Genomic DNA, 22197 nt, shown 5'->3' with positions numbered 1-22197 from the left:
TTCGGTGTAATTAGACCTTTAAATTGATGTATCACACGACCCATGTTTACATTTGAAAATTCCCCAAAAAGCACCCCTACCCCCCAAATTGGGCCCTTTAGGGGCATATTTCAAAATTGAAAATAATTTTAACGGATTCGGAGAGGCCAAATTATGGAGAAAAGAGATAGAAAAAAGTGTGGAAGTCAGTTATTAAGGACAGCTGTAGATACTGCATGGGTGGTCAGACTCACCCTGTATTTACAACAATTTTATTAAATTTATAATCATTCAGAATTTGTCTTCTGAAACTAAGGGCAATAACTGCCTACATGACAAAACAGTAGCGTCTCTATAAATAGAAACATTAGTCATGTGAAAATACTGGCACTGTACCGTCAAGTGCACACCAGCACTATCTGCATTGTAGTCTGTCATGTAAATTAATGACATAAGCTTTTCTCAGGAAAATTGTAATCATTAGCTCCATCCTTTTTGATGCATTATTTCAAACAAGACAGGCCTATTTTTGAGAAAGATACTCCCACCCCAGTAAGGAAAAATCACATGATTGCTAGAGAGATAGATTGTTGTGGTTTCAGCTGAAAAACTTCTATAATATCAGTTCCTACAAGAAACTATGACACAGACATTGTGGCAAATGTTTATTTTAGACTTCTGATTGCCACCATGTCACCATTCTTATTTCCTCACTAGATATTATCATGTAGGACAGTTCATTAAAAATTTTATTTTTTTTAATTTGGATTATTAATTTATGCTTATCACAAAGAGCTGATGAAGGCTTAACTTTCAGTGAAATCCATTATTGCATACAAAGTGAAAACAAATTAAAATTAACCTGGTATTTTCATTTTTAAATCTGGTTTTATACATGACTTTGAGATTTTTCAGATTGATTATTCCTCATTCAGATGTTTAACTCTTTTAGGACCAACAGATCTTTAATAAATTTGAGGTGTGACATTTTTATCAGCGACAAGCAAATCACAATAAATTTAAAACACAATTTATTCAAATTTGTATTGAACTGTATAGAATAGTCAGCATATATTAAATATCTTAACTTAGTAACTGTGACAACTGGGAAACAAATTTTTAGGGTACTTCAAACTTGCCCAATACAAAAATAAAACATGACGCTTAAAAGTCAAATAGGAAAACAGGTAGAAAGCGTGAGACTTTATACTGTGACAATAGTCACCAAATGGGGAAATCCAACTGTAATGAAATACACGCCAACATTTATTAAGAAATAATATTAGTTTAATCAATAAGCAAAAACATATATTTATTTGTAGAACTCGTGTTCAGATTCGTCCTTCTTGATATTGTTCTTATAACCTTTCTCGAAGTCCTTGGCCAGAACAATGTACCGATTCTCTCGTACAGCATGCATACCAGCCTAAAAATATCAAACAAATTTAATATTGACAAAACATAGCCCATCATGTTAAAGATTATAATTAACTCTTTCAATCTCAGCCATTTATGCGAAATGTATACCAAAAGTTCTTTGGGATTTACTGCAATAGATATGCTTTAGACTTTTGTAAAAAGAATTATTTCTTACCTTTATTAAAATAATTTATTTTTGTCTCTTACTTACCTTTATAAAAAAGTTATTTTTTACTTAACCCTGGAACTGGCAAACGCCCGATATCTGGCCTTTTAGTCGTATCCTAGATGGCAGCGCTCGATATCGGGCGTTTTAACATGTCTTTTATTTCTCAATATTACGTACTTAAAACACGATCAAAGAGTATCGATATTGATACCAATCGAAAGACGAAGGTTCAATTTATGTAAATAATACACTAATAAATAATTTTATCGTTTCGTTACACGTCCATACGTTTTATAATCTCTGAACTTTTTGGTTATATTCTTCCGCGTACCGCGCTAGTTGCGCGTGCAGCGATGAGTCAACTGGTTCATTCGGCTATTGCTATTTCGTCAGCTGCATGGTGTTCTGTCTGGTTTATTGTTTGTTTGAGTTCGTTGTAATGATGGCTGTGTATATGACGTGATAATAGTTTTTTTTGTGCGTGTTTACGTAATGGATCGTAATTTCCGCGATCGTTCAAATGACATTCGACATGACTAGTTGAACATTAAATAAGCAACGATGAGGATTCTGATTTAGACATTCAATCAGAACACAATTAAAAAAATATAATATAATAAAAAATAGAAAATTAATATGAACTAATAGTTAAAAGATTGTACAAATCCAAGTGAGCTTTGAAATTCTTACTTTTGTTGGTAAGAAGCACTTTCGAATGTCAGCGTATGATTTTTGTATCGTTTACCACATGTAGAAATAAATACCTTATAAACTACATGTTGTTTTATTTTTACTCAGAATTAAATGCTTTTTCTTTTGTATATTTTGGATTTTGCATATCACTAACAACAATTTTACAAATCAAAAACTTTGAACAAACTTTTATTTTTTATACAAAAAATTTTCTTCATGAAGAGGCGGAGTAAGGATATTTTTTTGTTATAATTATATTTTGTGAAAAATGTTCCTTGAAAAATGCTGAATAAAAAAATATAAAATATGACATATGTACTTTAAAGTAAACATGTAATAATAAAATAAATATAAGGCAATGTATGAAGTACTAAAAACACACTCCGCCACTGAGAGAAATATGACCGCCAGTTCCAGGGTTAACTATCTATAAAATATTTGCCAACAGCATGAAATATACAAATTATACTTTAATAAATCGATACAACGGACTACCAAAGGACACAACAGAACGTACTAAAGAGTTATCCCACAAAAACGGACAACCAAGCCAAAAATGAGAGCTGTTCACATGTGGCTTGGATTTTCAATTAAGCACTAAATAGTAATAATAAAATACTAATGCTTGAATTATTGCCATTTCATCTCTAGATTATGCCATAGTAATGGGTTTTAGCAATCAGTTGTCTGTTTCAGCTTAGGGTTGGGGCATTGTAATCTACTAAAAAAAACCTTTAATTTGACGTGCATACCTACCTAAGTTTACGTTTCTGATTTTCTTCTGACTCCATGTGGGCCGCCCCCCTGAGGAAGTAGCGAATCACTAAATATGTGTTAAATTAGATTTTAATGTCCGGTAAGTCTGAATAAAGTTTTGTAGCTCTTTCTTAAATTTTTTCAAAAATATGTATTTGTCCCGGCATTTTTCTTTTAGACACTTTCCATACATTATACATCATTCTTGCAACTGAATATTAAATAATCTAGAGCAATACTTGGGAGGAGGGGAATAGTCGTCATCAAAGAGTTTTCTGAAGGATAATTTGATTTTTTTCTACATTTATTAACATAATTTATACAAATGATCCTGAAAGATGTGCAACATGATTTCTGAAATGTGGTTTATCTCTTCATGTTCGATGAATTTTGTTAATCAATTTATGATTCTAAATCTTTTTTGAACACTCAAAATTCGATTTCAATTCATCACTGTTAGAAAATATGATTGTATGCAGTCAGCATTTGTTTCGCATTTATTTTACAATATTACTTGATTATTTTTGTTATAAAACAGACAATTTGCTATACACGGTTTTTTTTTACACGTGTAAATATCCAAAATTATTTGAATGTAGCTTAATATGTTGAAATAAAAAAATAAATACTGAGACAAAGCAAACAGAAGAAATTAATCAGTAACTTTCATTACTGTTGTACATGAGTAGTGGGTGTTGTGAGAGTGGATTGTAACAATATACAGCCCATGGATCAGACAGACTAAGCAACATACTTGAACATTTGCAAATTTTGCTATAGCTCTAGTAGCTGATAATATTCCTCTTCTGTCCATTTTCCACAGGATATCTGAAGAACATTAAGCTGTACCCTTTAATATTTCGAATAAAACTTCAGCATAAGCCTGTTATGCTATGTGATGTGGCATTCTCCTAACTTATTCAACATAAAATATTGAACTTTTTTAAGATTATGTGTTGACTAGTCAACATTATCGATTTTTAAACTGAAAGTGAAAAAAAAACACTAATTATTTTTATTACTTTAAAATAGTAATACAATGTGTTAATGTTTTTTATTATTTGTTTACCATTATTCAATTATTCAAAGACACAATATGTAAAGACACTATTTGCTCAGCACTTGTTTTGAATATTTAAACTGTGCTATAATGTTTATAGAACCAATACTATTTGTTAAATGTTTTTAGCCTTTAGATAAAGGCTACTAACAGAAATAAAGTTTTCACATTTGGAGGTGAGCATGTATGTATGTATGTATGTATGTATATATATATATATACACACACACACACACACACACACACACGCACACACACACACACATTAAGGAAAGTGTTCTGATTCACGAGTACTGACCTCCTGGCAAATGGCATTAATATCTGCACCAGAGATTCTGTCTGGCCGAGCGACATAATCCTCCAAGTCCACTTCTTCACTCAGATTCATGCGGCCTGTTATAGTGGAGAAGACCAGCCGTTTCTGCCTGCGATCTGGCAGTGGGAATTCAATTTTACGATCTAAACGACCAGGACGCAGCAATGCAGGATCTAATGTGTCAGCTCGATTTGTTGCCATTATTACCTGTAGAATATTCACAAATGTAGTAATCTTACTTTAAGGAATGTGGAGATAACTTACAACAGATATATCAAATTACACTGAATACACTTGTTTCATGTATGCTTTGCATTCAACATGTTTATACTAATAAGGATTTAGATGCGTCTAAATAATTTGCATATTAACACTTTTAGTTAAGCATAGTAACACCAGTTTCTAAGATAAGAGGGCCCGGAAAGTAAAGAATAATTACGCAGCATTGATCCCCCTCTCCAACAATTCCATGCACATCAGAAAGCTTCATCTCTTGCCACGGAGTGAATTGAGTTTTGTCACTACGCAGTAACGTTTTTCATCAGAGATCTGTCAAATGGCTGCAATATATCATCCAAAATGAATGACACTATGATATCATATTTGGCAGAATTTCAATGAGCACAGCCATTTTAAAAGGGCGAAAAACATACGAATAAGTTGAAACTGGGGCAAGCAACTGGAGTGCATGCATCACAGAGGAGGGAGGGACATTAGCACTGGGCATGATGCATATTTTTTTTATTTCTGGACAAATTTTAAACAACAAAAAATTAAGTACGTTTTGAAAATATACCTAGTAGCACTAACCACCTGCTGACATCAACGCATAAAGATTAATCTCTCCCACAAAAACAAAGCCAAAATGTGCATCAATTTCCATGATACAATAAGCACTAGAAATAATACTCCAGGATGGATGAAGTGCAACAACAACTTATCTGCACTGTGACTTAAGCGAACTCACCGGTGCTAACTCATATGACAGAGGACCAAGGAAGTGCTGACATGTCATAGAAAGTGCGAGAACTACTCGTATGATACACGGTTGTCATAGAAATGCTACTGCAATATTATGGCAGACAACAAAACAATACTAAACAGGAACAATATAACAGGGTGTATGTGAGTAGCACACTTTTAATGCAATCACGATAAACCATGAAGGGGTTAAGTTAAATTAAAACACTAATAAGTTTATTCAACTAATAGAAATGAGACAAATATCTACTCTTACAAATAATTACTGCATAACTGAAATTGTTATGCGTTGGCTAAGTGTCATTAAAACTAATAAAAATGTCAATTTACTTTACAAAAAGAATAAAATAGATCATATAAGAGTGAATAGAGATTATACAGCAAAATAGATATCAATAAATCTAAATTTCGAAACTACATTCTGCCAGTGAAAACTAATTGAAATAAAATGCCTGAGTCAGAGGTACATTTCAGGGCAAACCAAAGTGCAAAGAAACTAAGAAGCGTTATCGAGAATACTGGAAATTAAATGCATCCGAACTAAGGCAGAATCCTCCTGTAATATATGTCACAAAGTCAAGTGTCTTGAGGAAACTGAGGCAAGGTATTGAGTGATGAATTCTTTGTAATACACTGTATATTATTTCATACATTGTAATTTATTGCAACTCCACAACAACATACAATTGCCATCAAACCAGCTACTTACCTTAACATTGGTGGTTTGGTCAAATCCATCCATCTGATTGAGCAGTTCCAGGAGTATTCTCTGTACCTCCCTGTCAGCACCAGTCTGAGCATCAAACCGCTTGGTTGCTATTGCGTCTATTTCATCTATGAAGATGATAGCAGGAGAGTTTTCCTTGGCAAGTCGAAACACATCACGTACCATTCGGGGGCCCTCACCCAGATACTTTTGGACAAACTCGGAACCAACGACTCTGATAAAAGCAGCTGGAAATATGTTGTGTTTATTAGTTTCCATAAAAAAATAATTTGTGATGATATAGTATAATGATAAAATGAAACTCAGATGAATAATGAATTTTGAATTACAACATCAACCCAATCACATAAACTAAATAAAATACCTTGATTCTACAAAATATTGAAATTTCTTCCTTTTATGACATGTTCAGTGCTAAAAATATTAATTACTATGCTAGCTGCTCACTGGAATTCAATATCACACTAATACATCAAAAAGCTCTAACAGAGGCAAACACAGCTACAAAGTAGGAATACATCTTGAGGAGCGATAAAAAATTTAACCCATTGCGGATCACTGACGAGCTGGGCTCGTCACGCAGCGGCCGGGCCTAACGGCAAGATGACGAGCTCAGGTCACCAAAGCGGTCTGCTTTTAAGTTTCCCTCCAAATAGTTCTATTAATGTCTGATAGATCGGGCGATCGTCTTCACTTGTCAACTAAGAGTGTTTTAACAACGGCCTACGTTTAGAATTTTCAAAAGTTTTATAAATATCCTACAGATCGCAGTTGTATGTCGAAGTTGAAAAATCATTCATATGAGTTTACTCTCTGCTTTTTAGCGCTTTTTTTTTTTCCTTTCCTGAGGGAAGAGGACAGTTTGTCCCCGTGCTTAGTCCTAAAAGGACCTTTGCGCCTCCCTTACTTTAATTTTGTGCCCTCAAAGACTGAGGCTTTTGCAAAAACTAATCAGATTTAAAGGGTCCAGTTCTCTAATGTCCTTGGGGCTGAGGAGATATGCTCCCAGGTATCTTTTCCGAGTCTCTACGATGGCAGGACAATCTAACCAAATGTGCTCCACTGACTCCTCCTCCTCTCCATAGAGTCTACATTCGCTACTCTGACTAAGGCCTACCTTCATAAGGTACTTCCTCAGAGGGCCATGTCCTGTCAACATTCCTAATATCAGTCTTATATCCTCCTTATTCTGGTCTAGGAGAGCTGTCCACCTTTCAGCGCTTCTGATTAGGTGTTTTCCTCAGTTGTTATTATAATACTTTTGAAGTTAGAGACACAGAACTAAACGACACAGACACAGATGTTTGCAGGTTTAGTCTAGGCAATGGCCCGGATGTTGTAATCGCTTCGCCCGAGCTGCTTTATTTAGACTATGATTCAGACATCATCCCTGCCACTCCGGAACCTTGCTCGCGTGTTATCGTTCCTACATCACGGATACCCCAGCATGCCCATATTCCATCTGTGCGAATACCTTCACAGCTGAATTTTGTAGTATACAATAGCGAGCGATACAATGTTGCGCACCATTGCTGTTCGTGCGGCGGCCGCTGACCGTAAATTAATTCGTGCCCGCGCACCAAAACAATACGATCCGCAATGGGTTAATATACTAGACCAAAGTGCGAGGCACAATGAGCTCACAATACAACAATGGCAGTATGAGAGGAATCCCTTACAAGTCTCTGGCGATTTGCTGCCATGGGTGGTACAACACACCCCTCATGTGCACTGAACGTGTTAAAAGACAAAAAATACATAATTTCAGGATAAATATCGAATGTTATGATGTAATTTAATAAAGTAGTTTTAGTAGTAAAATATATTAACCTTTCCAGGACCAAAAAATACTTTTTGGAGTCTTTGGTACTTCTTGAGAGCAAACTGTTTTTTTTTTTTTTTCAACCATTGTGAAATATCTTTTTTAGCTGTCATTACTTCAAAATGCCATATGAGATATGAAGAATACTCTGTTTATAAAACATGCATGTAATGAACTCGTTATACTATTCATGTACAAATAATAAAGTGAATTCAATTTAAATTTGAGCAAAATTGTTGGAAAAACTAATTTTCTTGAGTAGTTTCTACAGTACAAATTTAGAGAAAAGAATAACAAAATTTACATTTTTTTATATTGTTAATTAAAACCGTCGCATTTGGATATGAGAACATATATCATTGTTTCAACATGGAATGTTACCACACAATTACAATGATACCTCCACTGCTTGAAGATAAAGCTTATATTGTTATATTTTTTAACCATATTAGGTTTTAATATCTCTTAAAGTCTGTGAGAATTCTATAATGGGAATAATTCAGATCTAACAGTAGAGTCGAGAAACTAATTACAAGTTACATTTCTTTCTCATTCTGGTATTTTTATGGCATTTCAGTTACTGTAGTATTGAGCAGACACTAATATTGTGAGGTGAATATATGTTGTGTTCAGAAAGTAAGAACCGTTTCATTCTACTGCCACTGTAGTGCTGCAATCGGTGTTCTGACACGCACACTAGTCGTCCTTGTTCACTGCCTCTCGACTCACACCATTTTAGATGATCTACTTTGTGTTTTCAGTTTTCTCTTACCGTTTAAAATGTTTAAGACAATTAGTGATCCCGCCGATCGTGAGATTTGTTCTGTAATAAGATTTTTTAATCCAAGGAATGTGAAACCGGCTGAAATTTATCGTCAACTTTGAGATGTTTACGGGGAAGATGTGGTGAGTGAAAGAATGGTGAGAAAGTGGATTAGAATTTTCAGTTGCGGTAGAAAAAATGTGCATGATGACAATTGGAGTAGACGGACTTCTCTCGTCACCAATGAGGGGTAGTTGATGGAAAAATCCAAGAGAACAGATGTTTCACTATGACACAGCAGTTAATGGAGTGGCGACACAGAAACAAAAATTCAAGATGACAATGTGTGCACAAAAAATATGTGCACTGTATTTTGGGATCGGAAAGGTGTTTTGCTGATTGATTTTCTTCCAAGAGGTGAAATCATTAATGCGGCAAGATATTGCGAAACCTTAAGAAAACTAGGGCGGGCAATTAAAAACAAACGGGGAGGAATGCTCAGGAACGGAATTGTGTTGCTTCATCATAATGCTAGGCCCCATACCGCTGATGACACTCAAACATTGGTTTGACAATTTCGTTGGGAGCAGTTCAATCACCCACCCTACAGCCCGGATTTGGCACCATCTGACTACCACTTGTTCTTGCACATGAAGTGTGAGTTAGGCGACCGAAGCTTTGAAACCGACAATGAAGTGAAAACTGCTGTGGAGTCATGGCTACATTCTTTGGCAGGAACCTTCTACGAAGAGGGTATAGGCAAATTGATCATCCGCTATGACAAGTGTTTGAATATCGGTGGAAACTATGTCGAAAAATAGTATAAGATTTGGGCTTTTACAGTAGAAATAAAATTGTGTTTTTTGTATAAACGGTACTTACTTTCTGAACATGCCTCGTACAATTCTATTACATCCTGCTATACAAACAGAATTTTAGTTATGTTCTAAATTAGAGCCAAATTAAAAACAACAATACCTAGAAATTGTTCTATATTATAGTTAATGAAAATATTACCTGTAGTGTGGTGTGCCACCGCTTTGGCCAACATGGTCTTGCCACAACCTGGCGGTCCATACATGAGTACACCACGCGGGGGATCAATGCCGATCTGCTTGTATAGCTCAAAGTGGGTCAGTGGCAGCTCTACTGCCTCTCGAATCTCTTGCTTCTGCATATCCATTCCTCCAATGTCGGAGTACTGTACATCTGGCTTTTCATCTGTTTAAATTATAAATACATTTTAAAATATTTCTTTAATACACACTTATGCTATAAACTTAATTTCAAAAATATTTTTCTACATAATTGTACAATTTAATGTTGGTATTGGCCTGAATAGTACTTAACAATATTTAACTGTATGCCACATCGTCTGGGTTTCAGCTCTGCAGTTGCAGGATTCAATGGAAGCCTGACACCACCTTAACCCTTTGAAGGCCAAGCCATAAATTCATTTGTACTTCTAAACACCCCAGCCATTATATCCAGATTACTTGCCAAAAAGGCCAGCCTCAAAATGGCACTTTTGACACACTCCTACAAACACTGGTGTAACTCATCTATAAATAGTAGTATCTTAGTGATGTTTGTTTTGTTTTATTTAGTAGTATATATAAAAGCATCAAAATATATTTTTGTAACAATTAAACTTTTTTATTATTATTATTTTTATTTATTTTTTTCAAAAAAATTAGGATGTTTTTTTTATTTTTTGTGTTTAATTGGTGACAACTAGGATAAAAAAAAATTATTTTCAAGGAAAATCCATTATTATTATAAGAAAGTATACATATTTTCAAACAAGTATAGAAAAAATCATATGGATATCTTCAGAAATAAAGTTTTTAGAAATATTTTTATAGAAAACTACAACACAGCCACACCATGCGAATCAACATGAAAGTTTGGTATAACAAGTGTTTACCTTGTAACTTCTTGTTTGTCCATAGGCCATGTGAATTACTGTAGAATGGTCACCTTATAGTTTTTCTCTTGTTTTACACAATTGTCTTCAAACACTTTATACATGAACATTTAAAAATGTATAGTAATAATAATTATAGTTAACAAATCTATATACAATATTTACACGGTCTTTTGTGCTTCTTTATGCACATTTGTGTTTATGGAAACACTCTGCATGTACTCCTTTGGTACATTTTAAACAATGCAGTCTTGTTCTCCTTCTTTGATTTTTTGTACTGCAGACACAGCAATTCTTTTCTTTCTTTTCAGGAATCTTATCCATTCCAAAACCGACTAAGGGGCATTTGGCCATCACCTCCTCCTAAATTAGCTGGAATGTTCTTAGCAATTAGCCAGTCTTGAGCAAGTGTCTCAATAACATTTATTGTGAAATTCAAACGTGACTTAGGTTTGTCTTTGCAGTTCATTTTGTATAGAATATAAGAATTCAAAATCATTCTAGACAAAATATTGAATGTGATCTTACGCACAATATTTTACGGTACGCCTCTCGTCTAGATATGAATATAACATCTGGTCCGTGGTGTCGATCCCACCCATAAATTTATTATACTGGTGGATCATGTCTGGTTTTGTTTTTATTACCACTTTTGTTCCCTTATTTCTTGCTTACTTGTACGTTAGCAGCTTTGCTATCAGAAGACACAAGAATCACCTGACTTTTTTGAGATGACTTCTCTCTATAAGCTAAACCTAAAATTTCCTTACTCCTCATGTATCTTTTATCCCCTACCTTGTATTTTCCTAACAATTCATCAGGGATTCCTCTCCTATTCTTCCTGATTGTACCTGTTACAAATGTCATTTTTGAATATAAATATTCAATTAGAGGAATGGACGTGAAAAAGTTATCAGTATACAAGTGATAAGCCTTGTTCAGATAGTTCCCCATGTCAATAATTTTTGTAACTACAGTAAAAGCTAGACCTCTTTTTCTTATGTTTTCCTGGTCTTCATTGCTTTTAGCTCCTTTATAACAAAAGAATGCTAAGCAATAATTTGGAGACGGAATCACACAGCACCCAAAGTTTGATCCCCCATTTGTGGTGCTTTTTGTTAGGCATATACTGCAATAGTTGGGTATGATTTTTGGTTCCAACTAGAGACTCGTCAATGCTTAGATGCTGGTTAGGGATATAATATTGACGGAAAAAACTCTATTAGCATGGTCTACAAGTGGCTGAAATTTTGCTGTGGGGTCATAATATGGAGGTTACCGTGTTTTGCCATATTTTTTATTGTCAACCATATGAAAAAATCTTTAAAATATCTTCAAATCTATTTCTGCTGAACAATCGAGAATACCATGGTGTAACCTGAGAAGAAGAAGAGCTCCAGTACATATCTATAGAAGGTTTTTTATTCAGTCCCATATTCAAATTTGCTGCTATGAAAGCTTTCATTTCCGCAAAAGAAACTTTTTCCCATACCCTGTTCATTCCACTACTATTTATGGCATCTTGAGCATAGCGGTTGGTCTCGGTAACAAAATTTTCAATAAGGTTATTAGTGAGAAAAAGCAGCACATACATAATGGGAGCTGAGTCTGGAGGTGGGCAATGTCTTGGACCAGGAATCTCATTGAATGAAAAATCATGTTTAGGCCTAATAGATGAATCATCATTTTCACTGACAGGAACCCATATTCTTTCTGGAGAATAGGCTAAGTCACTATCATTAGGAGTAGCATTAAGTACTACACCTTAGGCCTACCTCTAGGCCTTGGAATATTTGTTACACTAGGGCCTAAGCTAACATTTTGCTCAGAATCAGAACTAGAACTCACATCAAAAAATCTAGGCCTAGTTTTGTAGGGGCAGACAAATCTGGTTTGTGATGTAGACGGCCCTAAATTGGCAGGATCGAACGTAGGATCATCGTCCGTATCGTCCAAGTCACTAGTGCTGTCTTCAGAAGAAAAGAGATCATAATTGGAAGTGTCATTACTAATAGTCCTTACATTAGCATTTTGAAGACAGGAAAACAATGTGTCCTCACTTACAGCGATGCTTCACGACGTCTTTTGTTACTCATTGCTAAATGTAAACCAGAAAAGAAACATTACTAAACTTCACAGCAAATGTAACATAACCTCACATTACAACGTCTAAGAACAAAACCAAGTGTACAAAGCCACAACGAACAAACAGCTGCTACCAAAGAGAACCGAACATCTTGTTTGACACGTCACTGCCTTCTGAATTGCATCTTTCTACTGAACAAAAAAAAGTAAAAAACATTTTATAATAATTATAATAATTTGAAAGGATATATGTTTACGTTTCGTTTGATATTATATTACAAACCGAAAATAAAGAGGTAAGGGAATAATTTAATCAAATGAAGGGTGCCGATTTCTCGGCGCGATGCCGTTTTCGAACTGATTTTTCTATGCCGATATCTTGGCTCACGGCCGTTTCGGGGAAAAGAAAATTCGAGAGCCAGTATATCGGCCCGTGGCCGTCAAAGGGTTAACTTTCCAAGACACTCCTACCCACATCAGTACGAAATCTATTCAACAAAGTCCATTTCCTCCAAGGGAGTTAAATACCTCCTGCTATTTCTGTTGGATTGGGAACTTTTTCTACCAAACGCATCCCAATACATTATAAAGCCATTTTTTTATGAAAATTAATTCCATGTCATGAGGATGTCTGTACTTCCGCTGACCTCTGTCATGTGGGAGGTTCTGGTAATGTTCAAGAATCAAACTAAGTGAATTACACAGCAAATTAAAAAAAAAAATAATTAGAACTTACACACAATGCAATCAGTCTAGACAGAGGCTTTTTGAGAATTTATCCAGAATTGTGTTGGATGCCACACAACGTCCCCTGCTAATTAGGTTGGATCCTCTCATCCATTTGACCATGGCTGCTCCAACCAGGTGACCTACTCCACCACAGCCTGCAAGAACTCTCCAATGCACGCTTCAAGAAAAGATTCAAAGAATCTCTTCTAAGTCCAAGACCTTTGGGACCTTGTGAGAAATAATTTCTCCAAGTTAAAAAGAAATCCTGACTATGCAGACTATTGTCATTGTAATTGCACTAATTTCAATATTTTAAAGTAACATAGTTACTTATGTATACAGTATAGTTTTTTCATTAGTAACATTGGAGCCATTCACTACTAATTTTATGAACAGATGATTCATTTGGTGCAATATTACAACCAAAGATTTGCACAGAGCCTATGTAAACCTTTCATATAAGTGATGGGATTCTGAATCAAGTGTAGACATGATATGAAGCCATTAAAATCAAGCTTTACTACAGACTTGCCCTTTATTTGATAAATTAGGAACCCACAAAACATTTAAGTAAGTACATTAGTATTTCTACTTACTTTTTTGGGGTGTCTATTAAATTCATGTTTAATCTTACTTGAACTTAAATAGTTCCTTATTTAAATCAATAGTATATTATACTCACCAGCCTGAAGCATTGAAATGGATGAATCAGCTTCCGGTGGCAAAACATCAACTAGAGCATTGCTGTGCTTGTGGAGAGCAACACTGGCAGATGGTTTCAACAGTTCACGATCAATTGTTGACAAGATGCGGACATAATAGTTGGAACCTATATTAACATTAGTCATCAATGATTTATAAAATAAATGATTTGTTATGAACATATCTAAAAACTCTCCTCATTTAATTACTCCTTTTTAGTTCAAGGTTTTGATTTGTTACAAGAAGAAAGGCAACTTGTGAAACATTGCAGTTACAGTCATTGTGGGTTCAGAGAGATATGTTTATCACAGAAAGTTGGTGACTTGTGGGACATTAAATATTGAATTTAGCAAGATATACTTAGTGGTTTTTGAAAATAAATAGTTGTTCATTCAAACAAAAATCTGCAAAAGGATTTAACCCTTAATTGAAAATCAAAAAGTATGTGATTTATAGAGAAACTTTTTTTAAAAATTAACTTGATCATACAAATGTTTGCATGGTATCGAAATGAAAACAGAATACCTATTGTAAAAAATTAGATCAACATGTATCTTACAGGTACTGAAAAATACTTTGATATAGGGAATAAATACATTGAGGATGTTACATACATATACCCAGAATCAAGTGTGGGGGGGATCAAGTTATTGTCCTTCAGGTTGTAATATATTTCTCAACCAATCACTAAATGGCTCTAGATACTTCTCGATTTTTACACTATTTCAGTACGGTAAATAACTGTTTGTCACCCTACCTAATTTTGTTTTTTGTTATCACTTTTTATAGTCCTTTTTTAGTAGGCAGCTGCTTCACTAAGATCACTTTTACCAATAAGTTGGATTTATACTGGTTTCAAAAATTATATCTGTCTAAAAATGTCAACCAGTTTCAACTCACAAATACGTTAAAAAAGACCCTTATGGTCCGTACATAAAACCTGATTGATGTCTATTAAATATACATTATTGATATGTTTGACAATCAGTTTATTCTTTATCATTTTCCAATTCATAAGATGATAAGATTCATTCATAAGATGTTCATGCAACATTTTTCAGAAAAATTATTATTATTTATGTTAATACTTACATTTTACATTACATTTGATATGTTAATTTTTCTCTTTATTTGTGCTTTCCATGAAATATTGATAGTTTTTGGAATGCTATTTCATGTTGTTGTATATCAGCTGTTGAAACTGTACTAACCAAAAACTAAATCCCAAAAAAATAAATCTTACCATTGAACTTCAATTCTGTAGTGTAGGAATTAGTCAATTAGCACCCCCAAAAATTTCAATGTAACTAATTATTAACTGTCTGTATATGCTTATGTCTAGTTACTCAAAGACCTAAAGTACCAATAAGTTATTTAAAAAATACGCTTTGGTGTTAATTAATATCCTACTTGAACAAAAATATGAAAATGGGTGAATGTCTTCAAACACAAACAAAAATAAAATAACATATACACAACTTATGTAATTTGGCAATAAACAGCTTCAATCATCTCACGAATAGTAAACATTTACAATAATTAAATCATTGATAATCTAAATAAAGCGCTCAAAGCAGAAAATTAAAACACAAAGTGTTGTACTTTTTCATTACTGTACCAACAAGGGATTACAAACAAATGATGTTGAAATTGCATAACTATGCTAAAAAGAATTAATGGACTTCTGAATTCCAACCAAAGCATGGAAATTTGTGATGAGACCCAAGACAATACAAGACCTAAGACAATATGAGACCCAAAATCAATCCTTGTAAATAAGTTTTTGTCGAACTCCGCTTGAATAGGTTTAGTTTCATAGAAAATATCACTAATCCTTGTATGATGTGTTGTTCAGATAAAACTAGTCACCCTTCAAACACAACATGCTTTTCCTCAAGCACTGCTAGAGAACTTTGTTGATTTCCACTGACACATTTGAAAGCCCTGCTAAAATCAGCTTAACAATCCATAACTGTCTTTCAAAATTCGTGTTCAAACTCCAGAAAAGGTTGTTGAGAGCGGTTTTTGGAAAACCGTGTAGAACTTGTAGGTCGCTTTTTAGGGAGGCCCAAGTTCTAACATTCCCATCGATTTATATCTTGAACTTTGTGACATTTGTTCACAAAAACCTCCTCCTTTTCAAATCTGGCTATCCTCAACATCGTTACAATCAACGTCACTCCAATATAATTACCATTCCTGCCCATAGAACAAGTTTTTTTGAAAGGCATTAGTCAGCGGCATTAAAATATATAATGCTCTCCCAGGCCTCATGAAAACAAAAACAAGTCCTTTTTTTGAGAGGGAAGTCAAACTGCATTTGGTACAGCAGGCTTATTACAATGTTAGCGACTTTGTCGAGTGCTCTGGTCAGACTAGCTTATATTGAGCTTTGTATTAAGACTAGCCACCTGTATAAGCTTTAGTTTATTTTAGCATTAACAAAAACTTTAGTGCTATTTTAAATCTGACATTGTTTTTATATTTAATTAAATTAGGTTATTCTGAAACAACGAATGTAATTAACTATTACATATTATTGTTGACGCTAGTTTGCATCTTTGTTTTTCTGTCTGTCAATAAAGAATTTCTGATTTCCTGTTTCCACAACATCGCAGTAACAAAATCAATGTCTGAATTATTATCTATCCTGATATTAAATAGATAAAAAAAATGCCTCTGGTTCAAGACAGGCTGTCACTTGGTCAAAGAGCACTTTTTCTTCAATTTTAATAGCTGAAGCCATGCAATGGGGGTAGTAGCCAAACCCTTCCTCAGTTACAAATCAGATAAAGGAATGAAATATCTTAAATCTCTCTCTTACTTAAAATAATTGGTGATCAATAAAAACCCTACTGAACAAATAAGTATATATGGTGCTATGTTGTTAGCGATATAAAACTTGTTTTAGTACTTTTCAATCTATTATAACTTTGAAATCAGTTAAGTTCACAAAATTAAATTTTTACAGGATAATACTCTTACTTAGTACTAAATCTGAGCCAAATTTCAAATTTTTATTTTCATGCCCAACAGAGATAAGCTTCAAACTTTTGAAATTTTGAACATTTTACGATTTTGAAATTTTCTATTTACGAGGGGGTACCCAAAAGTAACCGGAATTGTATTGCTGGCAGCCGGCAGCGTGTAGTACACATTCCTGCCGCTAGGCGTGTGTCGCGCAATCCATTGCGAGCTCAGTGAACCCAGTTCCGTTGTTCTAGTGCATTCTGTTCGTTCGTAGTGAGTGACTGTTTTCGCTAACCCTGTTTTGTTCTTGTTTCGTTTTTTTGTCATGGCAAGTTTAAGTGAACAACGTGCAGCTGTGAAATTTTGTTTTTTACTTGGTAAAAATGCTGCAGAAACTATGTTAATGTTGAATACAGCTTGCAAAGATGATGCTATGGGGAAAACTCAGGTCTACGAGTGGTTCGCTCGATTTAAAAATGGCGACATGTCGATTGAAGACAAACCTCGTTCTGGACGTCCATCAACCTCTCGAACGGACGAAAATGTTGAGAAAATTCGTCAACAGACAATTGAGGAACTATCAGAGAGTAGTGGGTTAACTTGGAGCTCGGTTCAGCGAATTTTAACAGGAGATTTAGGACTGAAAAAGGTTGCTGCCAAATTTGTTCCTCGACTTCTGACTGACCATCAAAAGGCACATCGAGTTGAAACTTGCCGCCTTCTGAAAGAACATCTCGAAAATGATCCCGATTTTCTAGAAAAGGTAATTACTGGTGATGAGTCATGGTGCTATGGTTATGACCCAGAAACGAAGCAACAGTCAAGCCAATGGAAGTCGCCATCTTCACCTCGTCCAAAAAAAATGTCGGCAAGTCAAATCAACATCAAAACCAAGTTGATTTGCTTTTTTGATGCTAAAGGCATTGTTCATTCTGAGTTTGTTCCTCCAGGTCAGACTGTCAACCAAACATTTTATTTGGAGATTTTAAGAAGATTGCGCAACAGTGTTCGCCAGAAAAGACCCGATTTGTGGCAGACTGGAGACTGCTTCTTCCACCACGACAACGCACCGGCACACAAAGCCATCTCAGTTAGGCAGTTTTTAGCCAAAAACGGCATTGTTCCGCTGCCCCACGCACCTTACTCGCCTGACCTCGCTCCATGCGACTTTTTTTTATTTCCACACATGAAAAGAGGCTTGAAAGGTCAACGATTTGACAGCCATGACAAAAAACGAAACAAGAACAAAACAGGGTTAGCGAAAACAGTCACTACGAACGAACAGAATGCACTAGAACAACGGAACTGGAGTCACTGAGCTCGCAATGGATTGCGCGACACACGCCTAGCGGCAGGAATGTGTACTACACGCTGCCGGCTGCCAGCAATACAATTCCGGTTACTTTTGGGTACCCCCTCGTAAAACCCTATGCAAGTCCACAGCTTGAAACTTGGGAGTACCCACCTATATCTATCAGATAAAAAAATAACAAACACATAGTCATTTGTATAAAAATATGTTTGAAAATCAATTTTTGTAATCTTGTTACATTAAACTTTGAACTAGTATTTAGATCAGTATATTTAGTTTTAGATGCATATTCATAGGTCCTTATTAATTTTCAGATCTTTCTGAAGAGATAGGTTTTTATTTTGATGTTCTAGGATGAATAGAAGCTGAGATATTTAATTTAGCGCAGAGCTCTGAAATCCCTGGAAATAAGTGTTCAAACGATGGAACATTACTACCATCGTCTTAAAAAATGTTTGAAAATTAAAATAATTGTATTTTTATACTTCCAATGAATTGTAAAAATATGAAATAAAATAAAAATCTGGAAGCAACTACCTCTTGACCACTTGATATGGATTGACCCTATAAAAAATTATTGAACCATGACTAGCAGCTTATTTGTAAGAAACAATTTTTGAAACTTGTAAACACTGTATACTTCCAACTCCAACACAGATAAGATTAGGCTTTAAATTAATATCTCCAAAGCATTAACGTAGGACAAATGTTTATCGTCTTGTCTAAAGACAGTGTTACACGATAAAGGGTTTAATAAATAGTGGGATATACTTATTTCATATTTAGATGGGATAAAACCAACATAAAACTCTCATAGAGTTTATTATCTTAAAATGAATGAAATACTGCTCAAAATACATTATTCCCTAACCAAATCATAAGAGAAAGTTTAAAATAAATTGTTCCTTAAAATTTAAATGTTTGAAATATGCCACTCACCTGTAGTGCTACCAACTATGCCAGTATTCTGATCGACAGCTTCCAAAAACTGCCCAATGACTAAGGGCACACTTTGAATTCTTTTAACTTCTTCTTGTGCATGTAAATATTCTTTTTTTAGATTACGTTGTTCATCTTTTATATACTCTTCTTGGACAGCTAAAAATTCAAGCTGCCTTTGCAGTTTCTAAAACAATTTCATGTTACTAATCTTTACTGTTATAATTGTTTGAAGTTATCAACCTGCTGATAAATTTTACACTACAATATATTTGTTTACAATTAATACTCATTAACAATTTTATATGTAACTTGTAAACACTGGTAAAAGAAATTAAGATTTTAAATAAAAAATAGTTACAACAGAATGGGGTTCCAGGTTTACTTCCAATCATGAAGCTTGGAAAATTTTGATTTTTAATCAATCATTTGTTTGTTTAATTTAATTTGTATTGTAACGGAATTTTAAATTTGTTCAATTGTCACCAAATTATTATTATTAACCCTAAGGGTATGGTTTTCAACTTATATTTGGTTGTTCTCTCAACCATGGAAGCTACAATGAGTGGCTCTCCACAATTTTCTAGTTTTTGTTAGGCCATGTGTAGCCCACTTTATTACACAATTAGAAAAGTCAATCTTTATTTGAGCGTGGTTGAATCGTGCTGTAATCTCTCATCCAATAAAGGAACTAAATTAATATTTCACTATTCATAGCACATACCCTTCCACACATCTTTTCAAACTGTTTTTTAATCCAAGTGTCAACACTATAGCTACCATAGTATATCCTAGAAATTTATTGAAATACTAGTCCATTTGGTGGAGACAAACATAAAAATATAGAAATATATTTATACTCTGTTGATATTAGAGATCTATATGATCCTAATTGTATTTTTATATTGCAAATAAAAATATTTAAACATACAGCTATAAACATTTTCAGTATTTAGGATTGCTTTTAAATTCCTAATATGTAAAAGGCTCAAATACAAAATAATTTAACAATATAACCAACAACAAAACATTTTAACAATGTAATAAAACAACAAAATAACAAGTAATAAAAATAACAAAATATTTACTCTACCTCAAAATATTTACACCTGAATTAACTAACTAACAAATGAATAGTCTCCTACCTTGTACTTCGTGTATAAATCATAGTACTTTCTAGGTCATCAACAACGAGGACCAGAGCCAGTGTTGGTTTTGAATCTGGCTGTTATCTTCCTGTAAAGGAAAAAATTATCCTTTTCAGCAATTAAACCCTTTAATGCATATTTATAATAAATGTTATAAAATAGTAAAATACTAGTACTTTTAAATGCTAGGCCTATAAAAAGGTGTTTTGAAAATACCTAAGTTACAATCTTAGCATAATTTTAGCATGGGGGTGGCTGTTTTCAAATAACCTTGCTCCCTTAGAAGTCGTTCAAAAAAACTATTATAAAAGTAGCTCTGAAGCGAAATCGCTACTTATCCAACCAAGGAGAATTTAAAGTTTTTTAACGTCTCGCAATTATATATCTGAACATTAATTTTGTACATTTTTCAACAGCGAGATTCAATTTTCATTCACAGTAACCACCGCCATTTTACGTGTTCTTCACTTCATAACAGAATTTTTGTTCCTAGGATACTCGTTAAAGCCTTTAATTCAACATCATCTCACTATATTGCTCATATAATTTTCTCAAAATTACCATACTTTAATAAAAAAACCCAAGACTGCTTGCACTATTAAGTACGTACAAAAAATTAGTCAATAAATGGGTTTAGTAGATATGCTGGGCGAGATGGATTTCGTCAATTATTTTTCCTCAATCTACACCTAGATATGCTTTTTTATGTATTAAATTTCTGTTATATTTTTGTATTACAATTCAATGTTAGTATCTGAGTGTTTGGTGAGTTTGTACAATCGTTTTGACTGCAGCCAACGAGGACGTGTGGTGCGTGCAATGTGTGCGTGAATGTCGTGTGTGTGTGTGTGTGTGTGCGTGGGTGTGCAGGTGTGGTCCAAATCTCTCTCTACTTATATCGGCTAATTTTTAATTAAGTTTTCTGATTGCTCTTTTTTATGTAAGTTACAAGTTTTTATAAATACATTTTTAAGTCTTCAAATTATATTTTCTAAATAAGTACATTCCTTTCAAATTTTAGATTATTATTAACTGAATTTACTCATGTATTCCATGCTCTGGCCTTGTATGTTTATTTGTTTAATGAAACTGTTTTTATTAATGACAATTCATTTCCTTATTTTAATTTAAGTTTTTTTTGTGCATCTGTTATTGGTAGTGCAGACTGAGGAACTCGTTTCCCCACACCACAGGCTGATGCCATGTGGGGATAATTTCCTATAAGATATTTGTTATGTATTCTATTTTACTGTACATAAATTTTGGAAATTAATAAATAAATCAATCAATCAATCAATAAGTAAAGTAATAAAACACAACAGCCTGGACGTGTTAAAGTACGCCTAGATTGACAACATATAACAAAAAATTCAATATAATATTTGAACAATAATTAAATTAACACAATATTTATTATTAACACACAATATATGTATATGACTATTATACTGTAACTAGACTAACTCAATCACACTCATGATGGCATAGCTTGACCGCATGGTAATCACTAACTTATCAAACATTTTTACATTTACATTTGTTTTTTTTAGGTCTCGATATTCAAAGGCACTATTCTTACCAACTTATAAATGGTTCGATCAGTGAATTCTCTTATTCTGAAACTGTATCATTGCTGACACGCCATTAAGAAACACCTGTAAGTTGGATTATAATTCTATCCCAAGATTTATGGATTGATG

The 22197-nt window shown here is 34.0% G+C and overlaps 1 protein-coding gene across 1 annotated transcript; it reads right to left on the bottom strand.

Annotated features, from left to right (window-relative positions):
• Positions 1-1244: 1244 nt before the first annotated feature.
• On the bottom strand, positions 1245-21996 carry LOC124358321 (26S proteasome regulatory subunit 6B). Its single transcript, XM_046810620.1, has 8 exons — positions 21962-21996; positions 20495-20525; positions 19350-19536; positions 14109-14255; positions 9703-9906; positions 6083-6327; positions 4375-4599; positions 1245-1405 (listed from the first exon to the last, which is right to left on the bottom strand). Exons 1-8 carry the CDS (start codon positions 21994-21996, stop codon positions 1292-1294), a joined length of 1188 nt encoding a protein of 395 aa, XP_046666576.1. The 3' UTR covers positions 1245-1291.
• Between the last annotated feature and the right edge of the window lie 201 nt (positions 21997-22197).

The sequence above is a fragment of the Homalodisca vitripennis genome, chromosome 3, assembly GCF_021130785.1.
Source record: "Homalodisca vitripennis isolate AUS2020 chromosome 3, UT_GWSS_2.1, whole genome shotgun sequence".
In the NCBI taxonomy this organism is placed as follows: Eukaryota; Metazoa; Arthropoda; class Insecta; order Hemiptera; family Cicadellidae; genus Homalodisca; species Homalodisca vitripennis.
Note: the sequence above shows the minus strand (reverse complement) of the source record. Positions and strands in the feature narration are given on the sequence as shown.

Bases quoted from the DNA above. Each gene is read 5' to 3' on its own strand.
- LOC124358321 (XM_046810620.1), bottom strand. From the start codon at position 21,996: ATGCGGTCAAGCTATGCCATCATGAGTGTGATTGA. The intron at 19,537-20,494 runs GTAGGAGACTAT...AAATTGTTTTAG, and splicing joins ATTTATACACGAAGTACAAG to AAACTGCAAAGGCAGCTTGA. The intron at 9,907-14,108 runs GTGAGTATAATA...TAATTTAAACAG, and splicing joins CATTTCAATGCTTCAGGCTG to ATGAAAAGCCAGATGTACAG.